Source organism: Gigantopelta aegis, chromosome 9, assembly GCF_016097555.1.
Source record: "Gigantopelta aegis isolate Gae_Host chromosome 9, Gae_host_genome, whole genome shotgun sequence".
Lineage (NCBI taxonomy): Eukaryota > Metazoa > Mollusca > Gastropoda > Neomphalida > Peltospiridae > Gigantopelta > Gigantopelta aegis.
The window spans coordinates 60,367,484-60,394,162 of NC_054707.1; the positions used below are offsets into that span (position 1 = coordinate 60,367,484).

The 26,679-nt window shown below is 37.7% G+C and overlaps 3 protein-coding genes across 4 annotated transcripts in view; 2 read left to right on the forward strand and 1 right to left on the reverse strand.

The window, feature by feature from the left end:
• LOC121380654 overlaps positions 1–5,196 on the forward strand; it is a 97,060-nt gene extending 91,864 nt beyond the window's left edge. Inside the window, exons 2-3 of the mRNA XM_041509584.1 lie at positions 1,072–1,665; positions 3,664–5,196. Of these exons, the coding sequence (XP_041365518.1) occupies positions 1,072–1,665; positions 3,664–3,944 (875 nt within the window). The 3' untranslated portion in view covers positions 3,945–5,196. The remainder of the gene's footprint in view (positions 1–1,071; positions 1,666–3,663) is intronic.
• Positions 5,197–9,716: 4,520 nt separating this feature from the next.
• On the reverse strand, positions 9,717–26,467 carry LOC121382198 (tubulin alpha-1B chain-like). 2 transcript variants are annotated; one of them, XM_041511722.1, is made up of 3 exons: positions 26,417–26,467; positions 12,321–12,543; positions 9,717–10,988 (listed from the first exon to the last, which is right to left on the reverse strand). In XM_041511722.1, the coding sequence occupies exons 1-3, from the start codon at positions 26,450–26,452 to the stop codon at positions 9,859–9,861; spliced, it is 1,389 nt and encodes a 462-aa protein (XP_041367656.1). In that variant the 5' UTR covers positions 26,453–26,467; the 3' UTR covers positions 9,717–9,858. The 2 variants fall into 2 exon arrangements, with proteins under 2 accessions (XP_041367656.1, XP_041367657.1); XM_041511723.1 differs by lacking the exon at positions 26,417–26,467 and adding an exon at positions 16,448–16,595.
• Positions 25,799–26,679, forward strand: part of LOC121382197 (2-hydroxyacyl-CoA lyase 1-like) — a 29,686-nt gene continuing 28,805 nt past the window's right edge. The window contains exon 1 of the mRNA XM_041511720.1: positions 25,799–25,907. Within this exon, the coding sequence (XP_041367654.1) occupies positions 25,899–25,907 (9 nt within the window). The 5' untranslated portion in view covers positions 25,799–25,898. The remainder of the gene's footprint in view (positions 25,908–26,679) is intronic.

The window sequence follows — 26,679 nt, forward strand, 5'->3', positions numbered from 1 at the left end:
TCTAGAATTTAGATTGCAAACACTTTTATAATGAAAATGTGTAAATTTTTTATTATATTACAGTTTACACCATTTGCAATTTTTTTTTCTTCTAATTACAAATGTATAAATAAACCACATAGAAATAATAAGTTGATCACTCAAATGTGATGTTTACATCTATTTTTTGCACAAAAATTAAGAAAACAATTTTGATGGTCGAAATTTTATTTTTATTCGTTGTGGGGTTTTCTTTCTGTTTAAACCATTGCCCCCCCCCCCCTCCTCCTCCTCCCCCCCCCTCCCCCCCCCCCCCCCGTGCTGGAGCAAAACCTCAAATTCGGGCAAAAATTATATAAGATTTTCGGGAAAAATATGCTAACCTGAGATTTTTTTACCATGTATTTCCATTCGGGAATTTTTGTTTAATTCGGGGAAAAACCAACCTGCCCCCACCCCCCTACAAAAATGGGAGCCCGTACGCCTATGGTTGCACAGAGAAATTTATTGTCACTGTATATAATTACTAATATAGAGGTAGGAGTGTATTAAATTGTAATACAGAATTTTATCATTATTGTGAAAACTGTCAGTAATATTGCATGCATTGTTATATGCATTAAATTGTAATTCAGTTATCATTAACCACAACTGTCAAAACAGTGTCAATATAGCATGCAGTTTTTACATACTGACTGTTGTAGGTAACATTATTCTAACTGACGTATGTTTTTAGAATATTTTGTTTTAACGAACTGGGTAAGTTCAAGCGCCAGAACTCTGAGAAAAATGGGTAACTCGCCACGAAAGTCAAACTTGATCTGTAACAGTACATAATAAGGCTATACACAATATTTCAACTCAATATCTTGAGGCATAGTTTGTCATTATTTAAGTTCACGGCGGACTTCTTCTCTTCTTTTGGGGGGGGGGGGGGGGGGGGGCAGGTTGATGTGATTTTTTGTTTTGGTTTTTTATTCATTATAGAAAAATGTATTAATTATACGTTTTGACCTGATCATTATGGCGATCTACGTTTGCTAGAACAAACTTTTTGCTAGATAATAAAGCATTGTTTTGAATGTTTCGCAGATGATGCCCAAGGGGATTCGATGCCAGAGAGTACACAGCAGTTTGATGAAAGAGAAACTATTCCCAAGGGAATACAATTAGCAGATGTCCATCAAACAAATGTATTTAAAGATGGATTCAAGATGAAAAATGATATGCAGTGCATGGGTGAAAGCATGTCTTCATCCACAGAAGTCGCCGTGCACACCCAGTCTGGAATGTTGGTGCAGCACATTTCAAAATGTTTCAGCGAAACCGAAAAGTTCGCACTCATTTCAAATACTACTCCTGAAGATGGAAACCTTGAAACCGAAACCCAGAATTCTACATGTACCACTTTGATGCAAAAAACCACACAGACAGTGACAGGTTCAACAATGGCGGATAACCCAGCCAGTCAGGTAGTGGCTGTGCAGAGTTTGTATCAGAAAGAGATAGTAAGAACTGTTGACGGCAGAGTTATAAATGCCGAGTCACATGCCTACCACAACAGTCTTTCCAGTACAGACTTGGCAGGACTATCAGCGTCAGGAAATAAAGAACCTTCATTTCAAGTCTGCACCAAATTGATCTCAACAAGCACAAATACGTCACACGGGTTAATGCCATATAAAGGTAAGAACGTCGGTAAAGAGGTAAATTTACTTTTAAACGTCTTGGAATACGTGTGTACGTTCTTCACTAAATAACGCTCGTTACTATAAGCTGTTTTGACAAAACATTAAATACAGAAGGTATGGCGCTGATACGGTATCGTAATGGCAACGCCATATACATTGCTTGCGTGTGACGTCATTTAAGATGGATAAAATGTGTTATGTGCGTCGTTAAATAAAACATTTCCTTCCTTCCTTCCTTCCTTCATTTAAGATGGAGTCTATCGTCCGTCCCACGGCCATCGCATTTTATTCATACTATGTAATTTACTACAAATTATTTATGTCCGAGCCGATTGATTTGTAAATTGCATACATAAGTTATTTACCCCCAAAAAATGTTTTTATACAATGATGGGACGGACTATAGACTAAAAGTGTTATAAGCACGGGCCCTGGTGTTGACTTAAAACGAGCGACGTTTTCTTTCTTCAGATTTATGGCTACGCGTGGGTGCGTGTGTGTGTGTGCGCGCGTGCGTGAGTGGTCGACGTCCCCAACTGCGGTAGGCATCAAATTCCATTCGGTTTGTTTTCTCAAACACATGTCTCTGAACACAGAATCGTAACACACACACTTTCCAGTTTACTGGATGGTGTTACACTTTTGTTTATTATATGGATTCGCTTTACGTCCACGTTGTTGATTATTGACGTTAACTGATTGGAATATATTTTATTCCACGTACCGTGACTTAAAAATGTATAATAATAAAAATGTATAATAATAATAACTATGGAATTTATGTTTTTGTCGTTATCCGAATGTTGTTTGGGATGTTGATGGTATATATCGGGTGTCCACCAAAAAACAATAACCCCACTGAATATAGAATTATTATAGGACAGTAACTCTGTTATTCCACATCCATTACTATATGGATATTTGCCACATTCAGTGAAAATTATAGGCCCGTAGGTAAAATATTGTTAAAATAGCAACAGATTTAAACTTCTACGTCAACAAATGAGACGCCAAAAGCTAAGTGTCCCCCAAAACACTATAATCCTACTGAATAATGAAATGTCTAAGACGTATTGGCCCTGTAATTTTAATATTTCACATTCATTACTATATGGATATTTGCCACATTCAGTAAAAATTGTAGGCCCATTGGTCAAACATTGTTAAATTAACAACAGATTAAAATTTTAAAGTAAAACAATGCTACGCCAAACGCTAAGTTATCTACCTTTGTTTACTTGAAAAATTGGTCAGTGCACGGCCGTAGCTAGGATTTTGTTTGGGGGGGGGGGGGGGGGGGCAACTGAGTAGTTAATAGTCTAAAACTCCTTAAACAGTTAAGAAGAGAATATTCTTTAAGTTTCTATAATTTTTTCCGGATTTTCGGGGGGGGGGGGGAGTCGTAACTGCTAGCTACGGCTCTTCAGTATCTCCACCGTCTTACTCGCAAACAGCCCTTAAATGTGTTTCCATGAAGAATTCTTTTTTTTTCTTTCTTCCAACGTGATTTCTTGCCATTTCTCTTCTATGTTGTCCTTTTGTATATTATCCGCCAATAAAGCCGTGCTGTAAACAATGGTAAATAAATAAGTAGCTTTTGGCGTCGAGTCTTTTTTACTTACTATTTTCAATCTGTTGCTATTTTAACAATATTCGATCTATGGGCCTACAATTTTCACTGAATGTGGCCAATATCCATTTAGTAATGAGAGTCAAATATTAAAACTACAGATCCCTTGCTTTTCAGACAATTCCATATTCAGCAGGGTTGTTGGGTTTTTAGGGGTTTTTTTGGCACGTATACACATGCACCAATATATAAGATAATGCGCCGAAATTAGCATTGTCGTTTAGTTCCTACACAACTATTTAAGATTCACCTGCATTTTGATAGTACTCTGTTATTCAACGAAGTAACATGCAGAATATTATTTTTAAAATTAATTTGTGCTGCCATGTTCAGTGATATATCTTTGTTTTGTTTGCTTTGTAGGCGAACTTTTGGCAGTTTTTAAAAAGGTCTCCGCTGAACTTGGGTCTAACTGGCAGCGTCTAGCGCTGGCTCTGGGATTGTTGACGAAGGATATCGATCATTGTGTGAATCGTCATCATGTTGATTTGCAGATGCAAGCTTATGAAATGTTCTCCGTTTGGGAACGAAAGGAAGGAACGTTGGCAACTAAAGAAGCACTTATTCGAGGTTTAAAAGAGTGTGAATTAAATTCAATAGCTGAAACACTAGAAGAAGGTAACTCTACTGGAACTAATAACTAGGCGAGTTTCGTTTCATGTATCACCTGTGGTTAGCGATGGGGATTGTTTTGTTTAACGGAATCTGTAAAGAACATAGATGTATTAATCACTGGTAATTCTGACAAGGGATCTTTTGTATGCACCATCCACAAGCAGGACAACACATACCATGGTATTTGATATACAATGCTTCATTGATCCACTTGACTTGACTTGACTAGGAATTTAACGTGTCCATATACCCCTATGGTTTCGAACACGCCTATCCGAGTCCGGCTTCCGATAAGATCGGGGGTTTGACTCTTGACTCGGGGCAGGAATCCATTGATCCACATTGCATCCATCACAGACGTATGCAAGAGTGGGCAAACGGATGCCTGACTTCTCATATTTTGTGGAATATTTCAAATATTGCAGCGTCAATGTATGTTCATGTTTTTGCTGATAAATGTGTCTTTTAAATGCAAATAATGAACTTAACAAGTTCTGTAATCTGTACTCTAGACAGGTATCAGCGATGGAGAAAGATGCCTCACATTTTGCGTACATCTGCCCCAAGTTCAGTCAGCTAACGTTTCGCTAACGTTCACGAACTATTTGATAGGATCCTGAAGTGGCCATTTTGTTTACCGTGTAATGTTGTGATTGATTGATTGAAAACATATTTTATTGTACAAAGAACAAAAGAATCAGACACGTTTGACCACTTACGAAGCCCTCTTCTATGTAAATACAATATACGTGGCGATTATATTACTTAACTGTATATTTAAAATACATTTAAACAGTGAAAGATAAATGTTACGATTGATGCATGCCTTAACAAATGTCTTATAAATGTTATGTTTGTTGCGTTCCATAACAAATGTCTTATAAATGTTATGATTGATGCGTTCCATAACAAATGTCTTATAAATGTTATGATTGATGCATGCCTTAACAAATGTCGATTTTTTGTCAACTCGATATTTAACAAATAATTAAAATAATTCTTCCAACAAATATGTTTTTATTTGATATTAAACTAATATCTATTCCAAACTAGATTCTGTAATGAGTCAGTTGAATCATATTTGTATTTATTATTTTATTGTGCAGGTTATTGTTTAAAAGGTTGCAAGAATGGATAAGGATAGCCACTCTTATTTTTGTCTCTGAACGATTTTCATCTTGGCAAAAAAAACCTAAATATTAAATATTATTATTATTATTATGGTAAACCAGTTTATATTTCATTCTAAATTCACAAAGAAATGTTTTCATTTTGAGCAACTTAAACGTACTGTACACAAATATTGTATTTTAGAAAGAACATCATACTGTACTAAAAATAAAACATTTGTGGCCAGATGGAATGACTGATATCTGTTTTTGCAACTCAACCAGCCTACTAAGCCCACACTAAAACATTGTGTATATAATATATGCTGTGTCGTTAAACATTCATTCATTCCATTAGATAAGTAAAATTTAGAAGTTATTGTTTGACAGGTTTACGGTAATATTGTGGGTATTTAAAGAATATATTTAATACATTAATATGAGCTACTCTCGGCCAACTAAAATCAAAACCTATATGTTGCTCTCTAACGTTTTCATTCAGAACGACCATCAAAATTGCGCCAACTTTTCCTCACGAAAATGCGCACCTTTTCTCTTTGGCTTAATCCTACGGGACGCTCCAAATTACATAGCACCATTCCACCCTCCGCCTGCTACCAACTTGGTTGGACTGCTGGTGCTCCCTTGCACCTGCCAGTGCAGGCGGTCCCTCCTTCACCCCCATCCTTTCCTGTCCTGGACAAGAGAGGCGTGCGTTACAACAGCTTGCTCTGAATGTGCACGTTAACACCTTTGCCTATTGCCAACTTTAAAGGGACATTCCTGAGTTTGCTACATGGTAAGATGTTTCCGACTAATAAAATATTTCTACACTTAAACTTACATATTAAATATATTTTCTTGTTTAGAATATCAGTGTCTGTATATTCAATGTGTTTCTGGTCGTCTTAATATTTGTAAGAAGCCCAAACTGGATTTTGTTTTGAAATAATTTTCTACGTACGAAAAAAATATATATTAGGAAATAAAATGAAATTTAACCTAGTACAGATATTAGAACGACCAGAAATACATTTAATATACAGCCACTAATATTTTATGCAGAAAAATATATTTGATATGTAATTACAATCGTTAAAACGTCTCTGTTAGTCGATAACATCATAAAAATTGCAGCAAACTCGGGAATGTCCCTTTAATATTTTTGTAATTTGTTAGTTTGTGGATTAGTGGTGTCAATAATACAATATTTTTGTATATTTTGCTTATATATTATTAGACTCATATGTCGAAGTCCAAAATGTAGTTACATTAAGCTGTGTAGAGCTGGTTCCATCACGCTTGTTTCCGGTGTGTTTTCGTTACGTTAGGGCAGGTTCACGTTAGTATTACATATCATAAAATAGAGGTGGGAATTTAGCTGGCCTTAAAATTAGTCCTATTTATAAATGTTTAAAAGTTGAATTTGTTTTATATATTTGTAACGTTTGTGATATAATTTCTTGCGGAAATCGTTTGCGACATGTCCATTATAATTGGACTAATGAATCTACGGTGCATTCCTACATTCCTTTCTTATCACTTCGTGCCACGTTTTCCGGGGCAGCACTACTGAGGCGTCTATATATTTAACGAATATACATTTAAAATGTTTTACATTTACCAGCATTTGTCATGATGAATTTTACTTTTAAAGTTAAAGTTAAAGTGTGTTTTGTTTAACGACAGCACTAGAGCACATTGATTTATTAATTATCGACTATTATATGTCGAACATTTGGTCATTTTGACATATAGTCTTAAAGAGGAAACCTGCTACATTGTCCTATTAGTAGCATGGGATCTTTTATATGTCCTATCCCACAGACATGATAGCATATACCACCGCCTCTCATATACCAGAAATAGCCAGACAGACCGCGCATCAGGTGAGCGCTTTACCACTGGGCTACGTCTCGCCCCTTTTACTTGTAGAATGTAGGGAACTGTATTTCAGGACATCTAGTTTTTATTTTATGTCGGAAAAGTATGCCTCCGTAGTCATTAGAAACACGGGCACATCGCGCCCTCGTCCGGATTATCTGAAGATGATGATGAACTTAAAAGTTATTTGGGTATATTGTGAGGTTCACAATATGGTGGCGTCTTTGAATTTATTAGTGATAATAGTGTCAAATTTATTTATTACATATACTGATGTTATGCAACTAGATAGATATGTATATGAATATTGTCAGTTCTCGTCATTTATTATATCACCAATAAATGGCCTTTTTCTAGTCAACTAGTTGGTCATGTATTTTATACTACTGTAGTTAGTTATCACATTTAGCAAAATATTTTAACAGTTTGACATAAAAAGATATTTAACTTAACTTTTAAGTTATATTATATTTTTTATTGCAACTTGTATTGTGTGCTGGAATATGAGCTCATGTTTATTTTTTACGGTGTATAAACTAAATGTTCTAAAACTGTTAGGTTTTTTGTGTGGGTTTTTTGTTGTTGTTTTTTGTCGGGTTTTTTTTTTGGGGGGGGTGGTTGTGTTAAATTCATTTGGTTATTTGATAATGTTTTGCGTAAATTTTATAATTGTCTGTACATTGACATTGAAATGAAAGAATAATCAAGTGTCAAACTCTGTTAATAGATTTTTGTTTCAGATCAGTCATCCATAGAACATATTTAAACATCACATACACACTGATTACATAATATACAGTAGCTTGTGCCAGCGATTTACACATACAGATTTGACGTACACATTTGTACACCGCAGGTGGGCAAGTAGGTCGTTTGAAGTTGTTTCGATTCTGCTCTTCAGCGAATATGTTGTTGAGCGAAGTAAAGTGCCAAAGCTTTTTACTCGATGACTGACAAACATCTTGCTGGCACTGTATGGTCGTCGTTGTCCGATCATCCATCGGTATGCATTATTATAACATATGTTAAGATATATATAAACATGACTTGCACTGAAGCAGTCACAAACAAATCAGACAAGACATAAAATAGTTAATACCCAACTTCAAAGTTTTCACCATAAGTAGGCAGAAGTACAATGTACATCATGTATGAAGTGCCAAGTTCACAGCATGCATGTATGCATGCAAGTACAACAGTGGGTGGCACACGGAGACTGCATAAAATAATAGGATTGGGAATGGTACGAACAAAGGAGGGAAATGCATGTCAGTCATAACAAACGACGGACCAGCCCCAACATCACTGTTGGAGACTGTTAGGTGTAATTGCAAAATGGGATATAATACCAGAGAGTGTTTCTGCAGGAAGAACGGGCGGAGTTGTTCCACTAGATGTGGACAGTGCAGAGAGTTGTGCACAAGCCTGCAGGAAGATGATGAATCATATGATGAATACATTATAAAAGATTACCAAATATTATAATATTCATATGTGTGAAACAACACTACATACATATGATTGCTGTCTTTAAACTGACTATAGGTAAAAATAGACCTAAATGCAATTCCAAAAATGCCGTATCTCCATTATACTATGCCAAGTACACTATCAGCTTTAATTGTTTAGACATTCTACAATAACCTTATGGTCAACATGCAGACGATTATGTTTATTTTAGCAGTGGAAATGTTTGTGTTAGATTGTATCAACAGATTTCTTTCAGTAAAGAGTGGCAAAGTATGCGCTGATAATGCATTTATATATATTTGCCATTTTTAGTAATACTTGTAGGTAGATATGTCAAATATTGTTAAAATAGCAACATATTCAAAACTGTAAGTAAACAAAACCCCATGCGATGCCAAAAGCTAGGTCCCCCCCCCCCCCCCCCCCCCCCCCCAATGATATCTGCCACATTCAATGAAAACTGTAGGCCCATTGGTCAAATAGTGTTAAAATAGCAACAGATTTATTCATGGCAAATTACCCATTTTTGAGTTATGGCCCTTGACCTTAGTAGATTCAAATATTTGTTTTCCGGTCCAGTTTTTTGGAATGTCTCAGGATATTGTGCTGAAAGCTTATGTCTTGATTTATCATATGCTGTTCAGGAACAAGTTTGGTCATTGGACTTAGGAGGGTTGGCAAATTGTTGGGCCTGGTAGGGGACATGTATTGCTTTAGCAGTACTCCCAGAAGTGGAATTTTGGTAAAAATTTGCATTATGACCAACATTATGGCGGCCATATTTGATTTATGCAAATTAGGCACTGTTCCACAACTTGGGGTTAGGAGGACTTTTTATTTGTTTCTTTTTAGCCTTTCTGAGATGAATGGCGAAGAAATCATTTCTGTTGCAATTTGTTGTGGGTTATTCATAAATTGACTGGACTATCATATTAACATGTTGTTCATACACAAACTTATTACTTACATTTTAATCAGTACATGTTACACTTGTTAACATCTGAATTTAGTTTTGTTTAAAAGTCGTAAGCATTTTAATTAAACAGTTATTTGTTACTCTCTACCACATTGTATTCTGCAGTAATGTCTAGCTTAATACTTTAACATGTTTATGGCCAAATAAATATAAAAAATAATATTTTTTCCTGTTGTGTATTGTAATGGTCAAATGACTTATTTGTAAGTTAGCAAGTGTACTGCCAAAATGGGTCACCGGACATGCGAGTGGATTTTAATTGCCATTGGTTAAAAACACTGTCCATAAACAGATCTGGTGTAAATAGCTTATATGTTTTGAAATGTTTGGCTCTCTACTAGCATCAGAATGACAAAAACACATTCGATGTGCAAAAATTTATATTCGAAAAAAAGCCAACCCTGTTTACATAGGTTTATAAAAGTTGGAGACTGTGTATTTTATAGACGACGAGAAGGAAAGGGTAATTGTTCATCTTCGGTTCTGTGCGATATTCGCTCTTCTCTAGTATTCATCGTTGTCATCTTCAGCTTCACCCTCCGTCGATTCCATTCCCACCTCTTCATAGTCCTTTTCCAGGGCAGCCAGATCCTCGCGAGCCTCCGAGAACTCCCCCTCCTCCATACCCTCACCGACGTACCAGTGTACGAAGGCGCGCTTGGCGTACATCAGGTCAAACTTGTGATTCAGACGAGCCCACGGCTCGGCAATTGCGGTCGTGTTGCTCAGCATTGAAACAGCTCGCTGGACCTTGGCCAGGTCGCCTCCAGGAACCACGGTGGGTGGTTGGTAGTTGATCCCGACCTTGAACCCAGTGGGACACCAGTCGACGAACTGGATGGTCCTCTTGGTCTTGATGGTGGCGATGGCGGCGTTGACGTCCTTGGGAACAACGTCACCTCGGTAGAGCAGGCAGCAGGCCATGTATTTCCCGTGACGAGGGTCGCACTTGACCATCTGGTTGGCCGGCTCGAAGCAGGCGTTGGTCAGCTCAGCCACAGTCAGCTGCTCGTGGTACGCTTTCTCGGCCGAGATGACAGGCGCGTAGGTGGCCAGAGGGAAGTGGATTCGAGGGTAAGGCACCAGGTTGGTCTGAAACTCGGTCAGGTCGACGTTGAGGGCGCCGTCGAACCTCAGTGACGCCGTAATGCTGCTGACGATCTGACTGATTAGTCGATTCAGATTCGTGTACGTCGGCCTGCTGATGTCCAGATTCCGGCGACAGATGTCGTAGATGGCTTCGTTATCCACCATGAAGGCCACATCGGTGTGTTCCAGTGTCGTGTGGGTCGTCAGGATTGAGTTGTAAGGCTCTACGACAGCCGTGGAGATCTGGGGCGCGGGGTAGATGGCGAACTCCAGCTTGGACTTCTTGCCGTAGTCGATGGAGAGGCGTTCCACGAGCAAGGCACAGAACCCGGATCCAGTGCCTCCGCCGAAACTGTGGAATATAAGAAAGCCTTGAAGACCTGTGCACGCATCGGCGAGTTTGCGGATTTTGTCGAGCACGACGTCCACCATCTCCTTGCCGACGGTGTAGTGGCCGCGGGCGTAGTTGTTGGCGGCGTCCTCCTTCCCGCTGATCAGCTGCTCCGGGTGGAACAGTTGACGATACGTGCCAGTACGAACTTCATCTAAAAAGTAAAAATTTATGTTTTGTCATTTAGATGGTAGAATCGTATTCCCCTTAGAAAACATAAAAAGACCGTTAAGTCATGGTTTTTATCTCTTTTGGTTGTAAAGATACGTGAATAAGTTGATTTTCATGGTGGCCATCTTGGATTTTCTCTCAATTTCCCCAAAGGTCAAAACTCTACACCCACCTGCTAGAGATGAATAATGAAAACTAATAAAAATTTAAAAGTTAAAGTTTGTTTTGTTTTACGACACCACAAGAGCACATTGATTAATTAATAATCAGCTATTGGATGTCAAACATTTGGTTATTCTGACTCGTAGTCATCAGAGTAAACCCGTTACATTTTTCCATTAGCAGCTAGGGATCTTTTAAATGCACCTTCCAGCAGACAAGAAAGCACATACCACAGTCCTTGACCAGCTGTGATGCACTGGTTGGAACGAATAAAAAAAAAGACAATCGATGGTTCGATCCTGTGACGCAAGTACCTCAACCGACAGTTAAATCCCGCTCATAAAAACAACAACGGACAAAACTAAGTTAATCTCCTCGGCTGCTGGACTAAAACTACTTGTGTTAATGTCTGGTCCCTTGTAAGTAATGGGGATGTTGTGCATAAAAGAAAGGAATAATTCTTTAATGACGCCTCGACACATTTTAAACTGCAGCTGTTTGAAGTTTAGCTTGATTATTTTGACACCTGGCCTTTGGTGGGAAATTACTGGGAAACTGGTCGTTAAAGGGACATTGCTGAGTTTGCTGCAATTTTAAACATGTTATCGACTAACAGAGACTTTTTAACGATTGTAATTACATATCAAGTATATTTTTATGCATAAAATATTAGTGTCTGTATATTAAACGTGTTTCTGATCGTTCTAAAAAATTTACTAGGTTAAATTTCATTTTATTTTCTAAAATGTCTAAACAAGAAATATATTTAATATGTAAGTTTAATCATAGAAATATTGTATTAGTCGGAAACATCTTACAATGCAGCAAACTCAGGAATGTCCCTTTAAGAGGGAGATCTGTCCAAATGCACTATGGTGTATGGGGTACATGTCCAGAACATAATATAATAACGCTTATAAATGAGTGCAAAACAGAAAACCCTATTCAGGTACAGTCTTGACAGAGAATAACATAAGATGCAACCTAACCGCTGCATAAGCTAGTAGTAAGAGGTCTTTTTAGATGTACTTTCCTACAGCCCTTACCACATTAGTATAGAAAATATCACCACCAGACGAGCAGCATCGGTGGTAATGGAGGGAGGACTCAGTGGATGGAACAGGGGAGATAACGTGCCGACGTCATGTCTTACCAATGACTGTAGGTTCCAGGTCGGCGAAGATGGCCCGGGGCACATGCTTGCCGGCGCCGGTTTCACTGAAGAACGTGTTGAACGAGTCGTCCCCTCCGCCAATCGTCTTGTCTGACGGCATCTGGCCGTCCGGCTGAATACCGTGCTCCAGACAGTACAGTTCCCAGCATGCATTGCCGATCTGAGTTCCGGCCTGGCCAATATGTATGCTGATGCACTCTCTCTGAGAAAACAAAGGAATAACGTTTATGTACGTGTTTGCGTGTCAGTGTGTGTTTGTGTGTGTGTGTGTGTGTGTGTGTGTGTGTGTGTGTGTGTGTGTGTGTGTCTAGTGTATAACTGTGTTTGTGTCTGCAAATACATAGACACACATATATGCATGTACATAGATACATACATACATAGATACATACATACATGCATGCGAGGCCAGAATGGATTTAATTATCGCCTGCGCCAGTGCGTTAATATCTATATAAGTAACAGTCAACCTCGACATACATACAATATAGGGATATGCATACAGAAATACATACCAGCCAGTGCCAGGTCTGCCTACTGTTTCATGCACGTAAGCGGGATAGATCGCGTAGATTGTCGGCCCCGTGCATCCTTTTTATGGATGCCTCAATAGCTCAGAGCGCATCGTGGTTAGTTTGCAATTTGCAGGAGATTCGGTGCCACACGTTCGAGTCCCAGCGACGGCATGGGACAAATTGTGAGGCCAGAAAGGATTTAATTATCCCCTGCGCCAGTGTGTTAATATCTGTGTATGCAACAGTCAACCTCGACATACATACAATATATAGATATTTATACATCAATACATACATACATATATACCTGTACATTATACATTTATAAACACGTGTGCGCGCACGCGCACACATTATGAAACTGAAATTAAAGAGAACAAATTCGATTTTCTGTTTTGCACGTTTTAAAAAGTACATACTTATTTATCTTGCCTGGAAAGAAAAAAAAAAGTTGTTTGATGAACAGAACAATAGTGATATGCATCAGTAGCACTGCACTAAGTGTCTCCTGCCACTATGGATTTTTAGTAAAACTCTTTTATTGTTGATATGCAACAGAATCCTCCACTATCAGCGTCTGACAAACAAACCGTGACTTAATGGTGAGTCTTCTGAGCTGGGTATTGATCAGAACCGCTGTCTCACTTATCGTTATTGTTATTAATTAAAGGCGATTGATTAAATATTGTCAGTGTTCTGTTTTGTTTCTTTAGAGGAGGGAAATGGTGGATGGATGGATGGATGGATGGATGGATGGTTAGAAAATTAGAGTTAATGGGGCCGACAGGAATACCCACCCTCATCCACCCTACTGCTCTATATATCAGAATTGTCTCTCTTCATATTTAGTACCAAATGCGCTCATTATTAAAATATAAATAAATAGACATGACAACAAAATGGTTTGTTTATTTGTGAATCGATTTTTAAATTTCAGTTAAGTTTTATTACAACTTCTATAAAATTCGGATTTTGTTTTACATATTTACTAATAATACGTTAAATTTGTACAAGTATGATACTGAAATGTGGACTATCAAAGAGTATACATGTATACAGTATAGCATACAAATATCTGTTTAATCAACCAAGGTTTAGATTGTCTCAACCCAAAGTATTCTAATTTGGAAATGAATAAATCCTTATATTCTGTCGATCTGTTGAAGTTTTGAATGGCCAACAGGCCGACGATTCAAAAAATATAATATACATTGTACTTGTAAACACTTATAATAAGTAATTACCCAAAAGCTCAGTTTTATTCAGATTTTGTAGCGCGCCAAAAGTTCAACTAAAAATACCAATTTGAGCTTCTATGCTTAGACTTAAGAGTATTTTTGCATGCCCCTATACCACTAAGGTTTCAGGCGTTTCCATCCCGGGTCCGGTTTCTGGATAGCCAGCGATCCGACCCGGGACAGAAATACTAAGGGCATAATTTTGAATATTTACATTAATGGGGGAAATGGGATTTTACTAAAAACAAATATATCAAATTTAGAAAGCGCAATCTAAAATAATAAATTAACAATAATATTCCTATCCCTTAACATACTATTTAAATAATTTATAGCATGCGCTATTTTTGATCGGGCGTTCCTTAAACAAATATAATTTAGCCCTAGGGAGGACACGGGGGAAGATTGGACTCAAGCCTCACAGGATTATTTATTGGGTAAATCAAGAAGGAACACTGTCCCTATCTGGAACTTCAGTGTCACCAATCGAGGGGGGGGGGGGGTGGGGGGGGGGTGTAGGGGGGGGGGGTCCCAGAACAAACTTAAACCATCCTACGGTCGAAACCGCCTACGCCCTACGAGCTTCTATAAACATCGGGGCAGTCGGAAACACCACATGTCGTGTGTACAGAAATGAGTATTCAAAGGAAGAAGCTGTAGATTCCAACCAAAAGTACTCCAGACCAACATAGTTTTTAAGGTGGGTCTTTAACGATGTAATTTACACTCAAAATTTAAATTTTAAATATATAAATATGTATGCGGATACCTCTATTTTGTATCCATCTCATTTACGAGGGTACTTTAGTACAATGAACTACAAAATGAATGACATTTTGAACCTTCATTTTAGTGACTGCTCAACATACGATTGGCATATTGGTTTGACTCAGATCCATCTACCCTCGCGCTTGCTATATATAAATTTGAAATACAGATTGATCACGAATTCACACTAAGAAGATTAACTGACACGCCGTTTCTGTATTCAACAAATCTAAACTAAACCACACACGTAAATTGCGTCATAATATTCGTTAGACCAGACCCGGTTATTGGAATAAAAAATTTCTCAAAGCCTTCGCGTGGATAAATAATTTGACTTAAAGGGACATTCCCGAGTTTGCTGCAATATCAATCAAATATATTTTTCTGCATCAAATATTATTGGTTGTATATTAAATGTGTTTCTGATCGTTCTAATATTTGTAAAAGGTTAAATTTCATTTTATTTCCTAAAATATAGTTTTTTTCGTACGTACGAAATTATTTGAAGACAAATTCCAGTTTGGGATTCTTACAAATATTAAGACGACCAGAAACACATTGAATATACAGACACTGATATTTTAAACAAGAAAATATATTTAATATGTAAGTTGAATCGTAGAACTATTTTATTAGTCGGAAACATCTTACAATGCAGAAAAACTCAGGAATGTCCCTTTAATTAGATACATCACTGACGTTTTCGTATCGCGCCTAGCGATTGGTGTGTTTTTAAAGCAATAAATTATAACAAGCAATAAAGTTTCCGATCATGTCTCTTGGTAGGCTTTAAAACCATATATAACTCATGTATTGGGGTGACAACCCTGAGGATTGTGAATGTTTAATCGTTAGACCAAACTACTATCTACCGGCCTCGGTGGCGTCGTGGTTAGGTCATCGGTCTACATGCTGGTAGGTACTGAGTTCGGATCCCAGTCGAGGCATGGGATATTTAATCCAGATACCGACTCCAAACCCTGAGTGAGTGCTCCGCTAGGCTCAATGGGTAGGTGTAAACCACTTGCACCGACCAGTGATCCATAACTGGTTCAACAAAGGCCATGGTTTGTGCTATCCTGCCTGTGGGAAGCGCAAAAAAGACCCCTTGCTGCCAGTCGTAAAAGAGTAGTCTATGTGGCGACAGCGGGTTTCCTCTAAAAAACCAGTGTCAGAATGACCATGTGGAAGACGTCCAATAGCCGATGATAAGATAAACATCAATGTACTCTAGTGGCGTCGTTAAAAAAAAAACCCAAAAACCCAACCCCTACTATCTCTTCTTTTAATATTAAAATTAAAGAAATATATCCAAATTAAAAAAATTCTAAGTAAATTATAGAGCTTCGTTATTTTTTCATAGACATTCATAGAATATTAGTACCACAAATTGCAAGATTTAAAAACAATAAAAAACACACACCAAAAAAACATTTTAAAAAACCCCCACACACCATCTCCTTCCCTAAAAACATCAACAACAACAACAAAAAAGAAGAGGAAGTAAAAGAAGAATAAGAAGAAGAATGGAAGCTCTTGAAAGATCATATTATTGGAAGATTCAGAAGTAAAATGATCACCCTACCATGATTGGTTGGATCTTTTAAACCAAGCTGAAGAGGGCTCTACTCTAGACAGGTTTCTCACCAAGACCGTAACGTGGTTGCTGCGAGAAGTGAATCCCATAACATCGACTTTTTATGTATATTATACTGACAAAACTTGTCATGGTTACGCCAGCGAGATGTTGTCATGGATGTCGGTGTTTGTTTTGGTGATGTTTCACGTGAACGCTTGCGTCTTTACAATGACAGGAGCTCATCACAAAGTGTCCAATCGAACTCATCCTATCTCTCCGTTGCGCAGACGACAACATGACCTGCTCAGTGATCGATGGGCCATTGTCATCATAACGTTATTGGTAAACAATCAGCATGTTAGTTGGTTTTTACAACACATTCATTGATTTGAAATGTCAATGTATTGACTTTCTCCCTGGGGGTCATTAAAAGACATAGTGGTCATGGTAATAGAAAAGTGCTACCACTACCAATAAACCCCACAAAACCCCCAGCAATTTTATTGATTTCAATGACATTTTATTTGTTTGAGCACCTCAAAAAGCGTTAAGCATGTCCAAATTTAGAATAGATGAATGCTTATTGACATCCTAGAACAAAGAAAAATCGGCTATTGGATATTGTACGTCAGATTAAGATTTATAAACATATATTGTGGGGTTAAAACACAGTGTACGGAGCCGTGGTAAAACTGTTTAAGACAAAACCTTGATGAAACTACGATACCTAACACAACATAAACCAGAGATGTGATTTTTCAGCTTTTATAAAAAATTTAAGCTTTTTGGTGTGTACAGTTGTTATCACAAAGTAGATTGGATTTGATCTGAAATGCTAACAAAAATACCTTTATTTTGATACAGTATAGAAATTTCAGCTTCTTAACTATCATTTCAGCTTTTATTTTTTTAAACAGATACCACATGCCTGTATAAGCAGTAAAGAGCATATACTTTTTAAAAAAATAACACCACTGGTCAATGCTTATACAAAACTTATTTAAAAACATTTATTGAAGAAGCTTTTCTAGAATGGTGCAACGCTTTCACTACCACGAGGAACAGAACAGTTTATTTTTGTGTAACGACATCACCAGAACACATTGATTAATTAATCACCAACTATTGGAAATGAATGAATGAATGAATGAATGTTTAACGACACCCCAGCACGAAAAATACATCGGCTATTGGGTGTCAAACTATGGTAATGCAAACAAATAAAGTGATGATCAACATCAATATAAAAATTCAATATTTAAATAAAAACAGTGTAAAGAACTGCAAAAATACAAATATCACAGATAGATACTGACTTTTACTCAAATTTTCATTTATATCTCGAAAACAACAAGGGGATTTGTGCTGTATTGGCCATTGTCAAAGAGAATGTTACACCCCTGCACCACGGTGAGGTTACAGCACGCGCAGGGGCTATTGGAAACGAAGGAAATGGTTTATTTCACGACACACTCAACACATTTTTATTTACGGTTATATGGCGTCGGAACAACTATTGGATATCATGTCAAACATTTGGTATTTCTGACTGTAGCCTTTAGAGGAAACCCGCTGCATATGTTTTTAATGCAGCAAGGAATCTTTTATATGGACTTTCCCACAGATAGGAAACACATACCACGGCCTTTGACCAGTTGTGGTGCACTGGTTGGAACGAGAGAAAAACAATCAGTTGAAAGGATCAACCGAGGTGGTTCGATCCTGCGACGAAAGCACCTCGAACAAGCACTCAACCGATTGATCTAAAGCCCGCCCCTGAAACAAGAGTTCAGATAATAGTGAGACAGACCTGCACAAGCGTACGAGATGGGGGGGCAGGGGAGGGGGGGCTGCAAATCCTCGTATTCGAGCAAAAACGATAGAGGTTATCGGGCAAAATGAGCTAAGTTGAAACCTTTTCACCATGTTTTCCCATCATTCTACCCACAATATTAGTTCGAATCAATGTAAAAAGGCATAGTGGTTCATTGGCAACCCTATAAACCTGTTTGGCAGTAATGCTAATATGAATAAATGTTGTTATCCAGATTCGGGCATTTTCGTTTAATTCGGGCAAAAAGAAGGCTGCCCTCCTATAAAACTGGGAGCCCGTGCGCCTATGCATATTTGACATGATTACAAATCTGAGCGACAAAAGTATAAGTGCCCTGTTCAATTGTTTAATAGACCGGGAGCTAGGTGAGATTTAATTGTTGCGAGAGTTCCGAAAGGTTTGAGGTGGTTGAGGTGTATAGGGACCCCAACTGACTACAGAAACCCAATTCTTAAGTAAATATAGTGCGGGAGTAAATAGGGGGCCCTACTGAAATTACCCCCGAAATAGATTTAATTGTTGTGAAAGTTCCATCCAAAATTCCTTTGCTACTTATTAGAGGACATCTCACTGAACCCAAATCCACAACTTAAGAAAAAATATTTTGCGGGAAAGGCTACTTAAGGAAGAAAGACTCTAATTAGTGCTAATTTAGGGATTTAATTGTTGTGAAAGTTCCATCCTTGGAACCAAATGTAAATGATGTAGAGTATGCTCACCCGATTCAGAATTACCAATTTAAGAAAAAAAATATTGCGGGGGAAAGTGCACTTAAGAAGAGGTCAAGTGCTAATTAATGCTAATTAGGGATTTAATTGTTGTGAAAGTTCCATCCAAAATTCCTTTGCTATTTGGTAGAGGACATCTCACTGAGCCCAAATCCACTGCTTAAGAAAAAATATTTTGTGGGAAAGGCTGCTTAAGAAAGACACTAATTAGTGCTAATTAGGGATTTAATTGTTGTGAAAGTTCTATCCTTGGAACCAAATGTAAAATGTAGAGCATGCTCACCCGATTCAGAATTACCAATTTAAGAAAAAAATATTGCGGGAAAGTGCACTTAAGAAGTGTCAAATGCTTATTAGTGCTAATTAGGGATTTAATTGTTGTGAAAGTTCCATCCAAAATTCCTTTGCTATTTGGTAGAGGACATGTCACTGAGCCTAAATCCACTTCTTAAGAAAAAATATTTTGCGGGAAAGGCTACTTAAGAAAGACTCTAATTAGTGCTAATTAGGGATTTAATTGTTGTGAAACTTTCATCCTTGAAACCAAATTAAAATGTAAAGTATGCTCACCTGATTCAGAATTACCAATTTAAGAAAAAAAAACATATTATGTCTGAATATGGTATACAGAGTCATAAAACATGTTAATAGCCATTTTTAATTAAATATAGTTTTAAAACGTTTCTATTTTTCCTTCTAAAAACCTATGCGGATTTAGTTTATATTACCCGGTATACAATTTATATATGCCTAAATTATCTCTATTTCTTAAGTAAATTAAGAGAATATACGACATTTTGTATTATAGTGAGCATACTACATTGTATATTACCTGCCCTTAAATATTATGTGTGCATTTCAACTAAAAGGTTTCACTCAATATTAACATCATCATTCAATTCATCATCATCAAGGACAAACGTGTGTCTTTGATGATAGAAACATGCCATTTTGCATTTTAGGACATATCTTAGGAAATATTTTTGAAATAGCAACGTTGGAGATTTATTCGGTGATTGTTGTGGCAGCCATTTTCAAAATGGTCATTTTGGCTGCCATAAGCCAGTATACATGTAGGTGTCAGAATTGAACATACGAGTATTTATTGCTATATACACACTTAATAACACAGATTTACATATATAAGTCCATTACACATCTTGTAATTTACTGCTTAATGACAATTTCATGTTTGGTTTTTTCTTTAAATAGCTAACATAGTTTATACTAGACTAGTATTTCAAGGGCAGCATCAGAATTAATGCCACCAAACACTATTTATTGAAGAACACCTCTTGGTCAATACCAATGCACTTTAGAAACAATCTATGGGAAACCAAATGTGAACTGATCAACACCACACAATTCATCGGGAACATACAAATTTCTGATCTAAATTAAGAGCCCTAACCAACAGTGTTTGAACGCAGAAGAAGAAGAAGAAGAGAAGGGATATGTCCACCATATCTCTTTGGGGAAAGTGACTTACATATTATGTTGCGAACATCGCAGGATTCATATTACACTGGTTAGTACATATGCCTAATGCACACATTGCAGGCGTGAACCTCGTAGGTCATATGAGTCAATGTACCAGGAATAATTTTTGAATGGTATGGTTTTGACGTAGATGAGATTATTTTGTGGCTATATTCCACGATAACCATCAGTCAGGGAGTACCACCCTGAGAGGAATGTGACTATCATTTCTCTTGTATTCCTGTTTTTGTAATGCTGCCTATCATCACTCAATGTGTGTAGTGAAAACGGAAGTTCGCATTCTGAATCCTAATCAAATATTCATAATTATCCTGGAACACCCTTTGTATGCCAATGATAAACGTATTGAATGTATATGTCTATTAAGTCATAGTGAATATCACTAATTGTGTTTTTCGGATGCGTTTCATATGAAGATGGCAGCGCATTTCAAAAGTGGTAGCAGATCTATATTCATGATGGGCAGTGAATTAGGGGATGTCCTAGTATATATAGGCTGGAGTTGCCTCTTCAGGATCGACAGATTCCTTTCCCAAAAGTCACTAATGTGACGCATCCCCACCCCTCCTAGCAGTAGAAGACATGTATGATTTATAATACTTCATCAGTCAAAGACTGCTGCAATCATAGAAGCTGAATCATGAACCCTGTTCCCAATTTTGTTTTTTTAGTTCTGCAGTTGGAAATAAAAATAATGCTCTTTCTTTAAGCATTTGAAAAGCAAACTTCATTTTGGCATACAATACTAGAGTATTTTATCATTATTGGTTTCTTGAAAGAACATAAACTAGGTGACTGTTCATTGCATTTGCAGACTATTTGGCGACACTTAATGAATAAAAATGTTGATGTATATGCTGAATTTTGGCAGGGTGCTTCACAATAAAAAAGCAACATGATAACCATTCTCTGCTGTTGCTATTGACCAGGAGCATGAGGAGAATAATGCTTCTATGAAAGGTGGTAGCAGAGCTGGAGTCATCTATGAAGACTGGTCAAAAGTTGAAATATTTTAGACACCATGAATAGACCAAATACACAGAAAAAAATTCTGAGAAATATCAGATTGGGACATATGGAAAATATATTTAAAGAAAGCAGCAAATAGATGAGGCGTTGAAGTCCACACTTTCAATGATATGATGAACAGACTTATTAAGATGGGCAATGACAAGTATGATATATTTATGAAGGAATGGCTTCTATAATCTTTTCTTCAAATGACTTCTAGTTTATAATAAATCCAAAGAACAACAGCATCTGTCTTGAAGGAAGACTGTTCCAGGCTTTATTACATTTCTTGTCAAATACAGACACATTTTGCTTTAAGTAGGTGATGCTGTCAGTGAAGGACATTCTAAAATCCAAATACACACAATGGATAGTTTTCTTGGTTCTGCGTTGGAGTAACATAGAAAGTTTGTTTTGTTCAATGACTGGCTAGTGGATGTCAAACATTTGGTCATATAATCTAAGAGGAAACCGCTATAAGTTTTTGTTTTGGGTACCAGGCGCGGGGCACAGGCTGAGGCAGGAAAAACTTGGGTTCACCTAGGGGATTCAATCCTTCGACTCAAGCATCTCAGGCGAACGCTGTACTTACTGAGTTAGATCCTGCCCCCAAGGAGAGGTAGAAGTCAGTGTGGACAATTCTACTGTAGGCCATTAATGCATGTCACAAATTACATTTATGTCGCTGCAAGAAATGGTGTTGAAATGTTTTAAGGCTTTTCTATTATGTAGAGACATGTCAGTGTGTTACACAAGCAGATCCTGGTGGTACAGGGGGTGTAACCACTTTTATGACATACTAGTATTTGCTGTATTGTGACAGGCTGCATGGTCGAAAACTATTTGTTATTAACTCTTTAAAAAAACATATATTTAATATGTTTTGCCTTGCAAAAAGGGGCCATCTATAAAGTACATTTGCCCAGAAGGAGGGGGAGGGGTCGGGCATTACATGGGGATGGGTACATACCTCAAAATGTATTATTTTATTGGTGTCAGATGGATGCAGTCCATGCTCCTAATTGTGTCCGATGTACTTTTCAGTATCGAAGATTAATTTACACCTGAACACGCGTGGGGGGGGGGGGGGGGGGGGGGGGGGGAGTAATGATGATAAATATACAAATGGTGTACATGGAGCAGGGTAATAAAAAAAATCCCCAATTTTGAAAACAAAAACACTTTATGGATGGTCTCCAATTAGCAGTCTAAAAAAAACATTTTACAGTGACAAGATGGCGCACATCTCTCAGCAAAAAAATTGCTATTAACATGTTTTATGACTGTATACCATAGTCATACATAATATTGACTTATCTGTACAATACTCACCAAAAGCTATCCATTGATATACTACATGTCCATGTTCTAAAGATAAAAACCCACCTTTCACATTGATGCTGTAAGTCATTATCTTGTCTGAATCAGGTGAGCATTTCACATTTGGTTTCAAGGATGGAAGTTTCACAACAATTAAATCCCTAATTAGCACTAATTAGAGTCTTTCTTAAGTAGCCTTTCCCGCAAAATATTTTTTTTTAAGCAGTGGATTTGAGCTCAGTGACATGTCCTCTACCAAATAGCAAAGGAATTTTGGATGGAACTTTCACAACAATTAAATCCATAATTAGCACTAATTAGCATTTGACCTCTTCTTAAGTGCACTTTCCCGCAATATTTTTTTTCTTAAATTGGTAATTCTGAATCGGGTGAGCATACTCTACATTTTACATTTGGTTCCAAGGATGGAACTTTCACAACAATTAAATCCCTAATTAGCACTAATTAGTCTTTCTTAAGTAGCCTTTCCAGCAAAATATTTTTTTTTAAGCAGTGGATTTGAGCTCAGTGACATGTCCTCTACCAAATAGCAAAGGAATTTTGGATGGAACTTTCACAACAATTAAATCCATAATTAGCACTAATTAGCATTTGACCTCTTCTTAAGTGCACTTTCCCGCAATCTTTTTTTTCTTAAATTGGTAATTCTGAATCGGGTGAGCATACTCTACATTTTACATTTGGTTCCAAGGATGGAACTTTCACAACAATTAAATCCCTAATTAGCACTAATTAGAGTCTTTCTTAAGTAGCCTTTCCCGCAAAATATTTTTTCTTAAGTTGTGGATTTGGGCTCAGTGAGATGTCCTCTAATAAGTAGCAAAGGAATTTTGGATGGAACTTTCACAACAATTAAATCCCATTTCGGGGGTAATTTCAGTAGGGCCCCCTATTTACTCCCGCACTATATTTACTTAAGAATTGGGTTTCTGTAGTCAGTTGGGGTCCCTATACACCTCAACCACCTCAGACCTTTTGGAGCTCTCGCAACAATTAAATCTCACCTGGCTCCCGGTCTATAAAGCCTAGGGTGTTTTTGTTTTGTTTTGGTTTTGTTTTTGTTTTTGTTTGGTGTGTGTGCGTGCGTGCGTGCGTGCGTGCGTGCGTGTGTGTGTGTGTGTGTGTGTGTGTGTGTGTGTGTGTGTGTGTTTTGCTAATATTACATTTAATTCTTATTCATTGTTGTTTTTCTTTACATATTCACAAAAAACAAACCCAACGCATAACAAATTTCATATATAATCATTTATCTCAAAGGCACAAAGTTTAATTGTTTCTATGTAAAACAAATCTCTGTGTGTTTTGAATGCAGGTTATTCCTGTCTATAGATTTGTTTTAAAAAGACAGTATAGCTTCACTACACTGATAAATAATGTATTCAAACCTGAATGCAGTTGATTCATGTCATGTCTCTAGGCATTTTGTACCCAAGAGATGTTGCGACAAAGTCGTGCTGTCGATGGCATTCAACCATGAATCTCCGATAGTGTTTACGCGAACCATTGGAAAGATTTAATATATACTCTTCAAAAAAAAGTAGGGGAACCTGAAATATTAATGATAATATCAACTATTAGACCGAACATACGTTTTGACCACAGACTTCGTAGTAAAGAATGTTCAGGTCTGTTTATCAACACACCGAAACACATTCCATAGTTTGCACGTGCATCACGCAGTTGCCCTGTACACGTGCGTGGGGTGTCATTATCGATTTTGACAATTTCCAGGAAGGTCGATTAATCACTGTGAAACATTATTTCTGTCAATCTTTTTCATTCTGTTGATCATACAGGTGTTATTGTTTTGTTTTTAGTCATTTTTATTGTTTGAATTTGCGATTTAATGATAACAAACCGTCAACTTTCAAATTTCACTTCTGACCCCAATCGTCCTTTAAGATCTTTGGTGGTCATAAAACCTACTGTAATACTGAACTACCGGTTGTAATGTATGCCCAATTAATTCACTATTATCATATAACCATTCCCCGCAGCTAATATACCTTACAATTTTGGCAATTGTAAATTCTTATTAGAGTTCCCCTACTTTTTTGTTTTGAAGAGTATATAATGCATGACGTAGTTCTTTGTAGTACATGTGTGCCTGTAGGCTACTCTAATAATGTGATGATCATATGCGAGGGGGTAGTGGTGAGCATGGGCGTCGATCGGTGGCGGACAGGGGGGACGCGTCCCCCTCACTTTTCAACGCCGGGGGACAATCTATATAAATCCCCCCCCCCCCCCCCCCTTTTCGTTTAGCAAAAGCAACAACACGACCACCACCACCACCAACAACAGCAATAAAAAAAAACAATTTTTTTCAAGTTTAACCACTAATGTGCACACACACACACACAAACCAACACTAACACGTCTCCCCCCCCCCGCCCCCCCCCCACCTTTAAAGCCGGATTGACGCCCATGGTGGTGAGGTGTGTGTGTGTGTGTGTGTGTGTGTGTGTGATTGTGTGTGTGTGTGTGTGTATGTGATGGTATTGGTGAGGTGTGTGTGTGTATATATGTGAGTGTGTGGGTGGGTGATGGTGATGGTGAGATGTGTGTGGGGTGGTGGTCGTGATGGTGTGGTGTGGGTGATTGTGTAGGGAGTGATCAGGTGTGGGGGTTGGTGGTGGTGGTGTGTGTGTATGTGTGCGTGCGTGTGTGTGTTCCGATTAAATACGTATTTCATTAACATGTGATTTAAAAAAAAAAAAAAAAAGATTTATCAGGGAGCTCGAAAATTATCGATGTGAAGGTATTTAACGTCAAACATAGGATTGTTGTTGTATTTCAACTATTTGAGCGGGAATCTTTGATATCTATTTTTGTTATATGCACAGATATACTTTGTTTCAGATAGGTAGACCAGTACTCATGTAGGCCTACCACAGGGATTTCGAACACGCCTACCACGAGTCCGGTCTCTGGTGTGATCAAGGGCCTGACTCGGGGCAGGAGTAGGCCTAAGTTTTAGATATAGTAATTATATACCGTAGGCCTACGGACGACAATCAACACTAAACATGACCAATGCTCAATGATTGCTGTAAGCGATAACTAGTTCACCAAGGTAAACATCTACGGTCCGTTTTTTTTTTTTTTTTTACATTTTGACATTGATTGGACCTACGGCACAGTAATAAACATCACAATAATCAATATCGTGCCGGAGACGTTTATCTTGATAAACTAAGCGATCACATGATCTACAAAATGGCGACGGCCAAAGGTGACGAAAATATTGCGGAAACTATGGATGGAGCACAGATTTTGGCAAAGGCTTTGAAATCTCAGGTTTTATTTTGACAGCCGGATAGGACTTTCCTTTGGCACTGTCAAGTATAAAGAACATTATAAATACTTATAATAAATAGAGTTAGGGTTAGTGACAGTGCCAAAGGAAAGTCCTTCCTTGTAGGCCTACGTAAAAAAAAAAAAAAGCTACTGGTAGCGTAAAGGTGCGCACTCCGTTTTTACATCGCTAAAATATCCGACCGTTACCACCCCCCCCCCTCCTCCCAGTGTTAAGGTTAGGGTGAGGTTCTCGCACTATACCTGTATATTTCCTGATTGTTTTAGGATCGATCCCATCAGCGGGTCTGTTGGATTATTTCTCACTCCAGCAAATGCGGATGGCTGGTATATCAAAGGCTGCGGCATGTGCTATCCAGTCAGTGGGATGCTGCATATAATAGATCCCTTGCTACTAATAGAAAAATATAGCAGGTTTCTTCTCAAAGATTATATCAAAATTACCAAATGTTTGACATACAATTGCCAATTATTAATAAATCAATGTGTTCTAGTGATGTCATTGA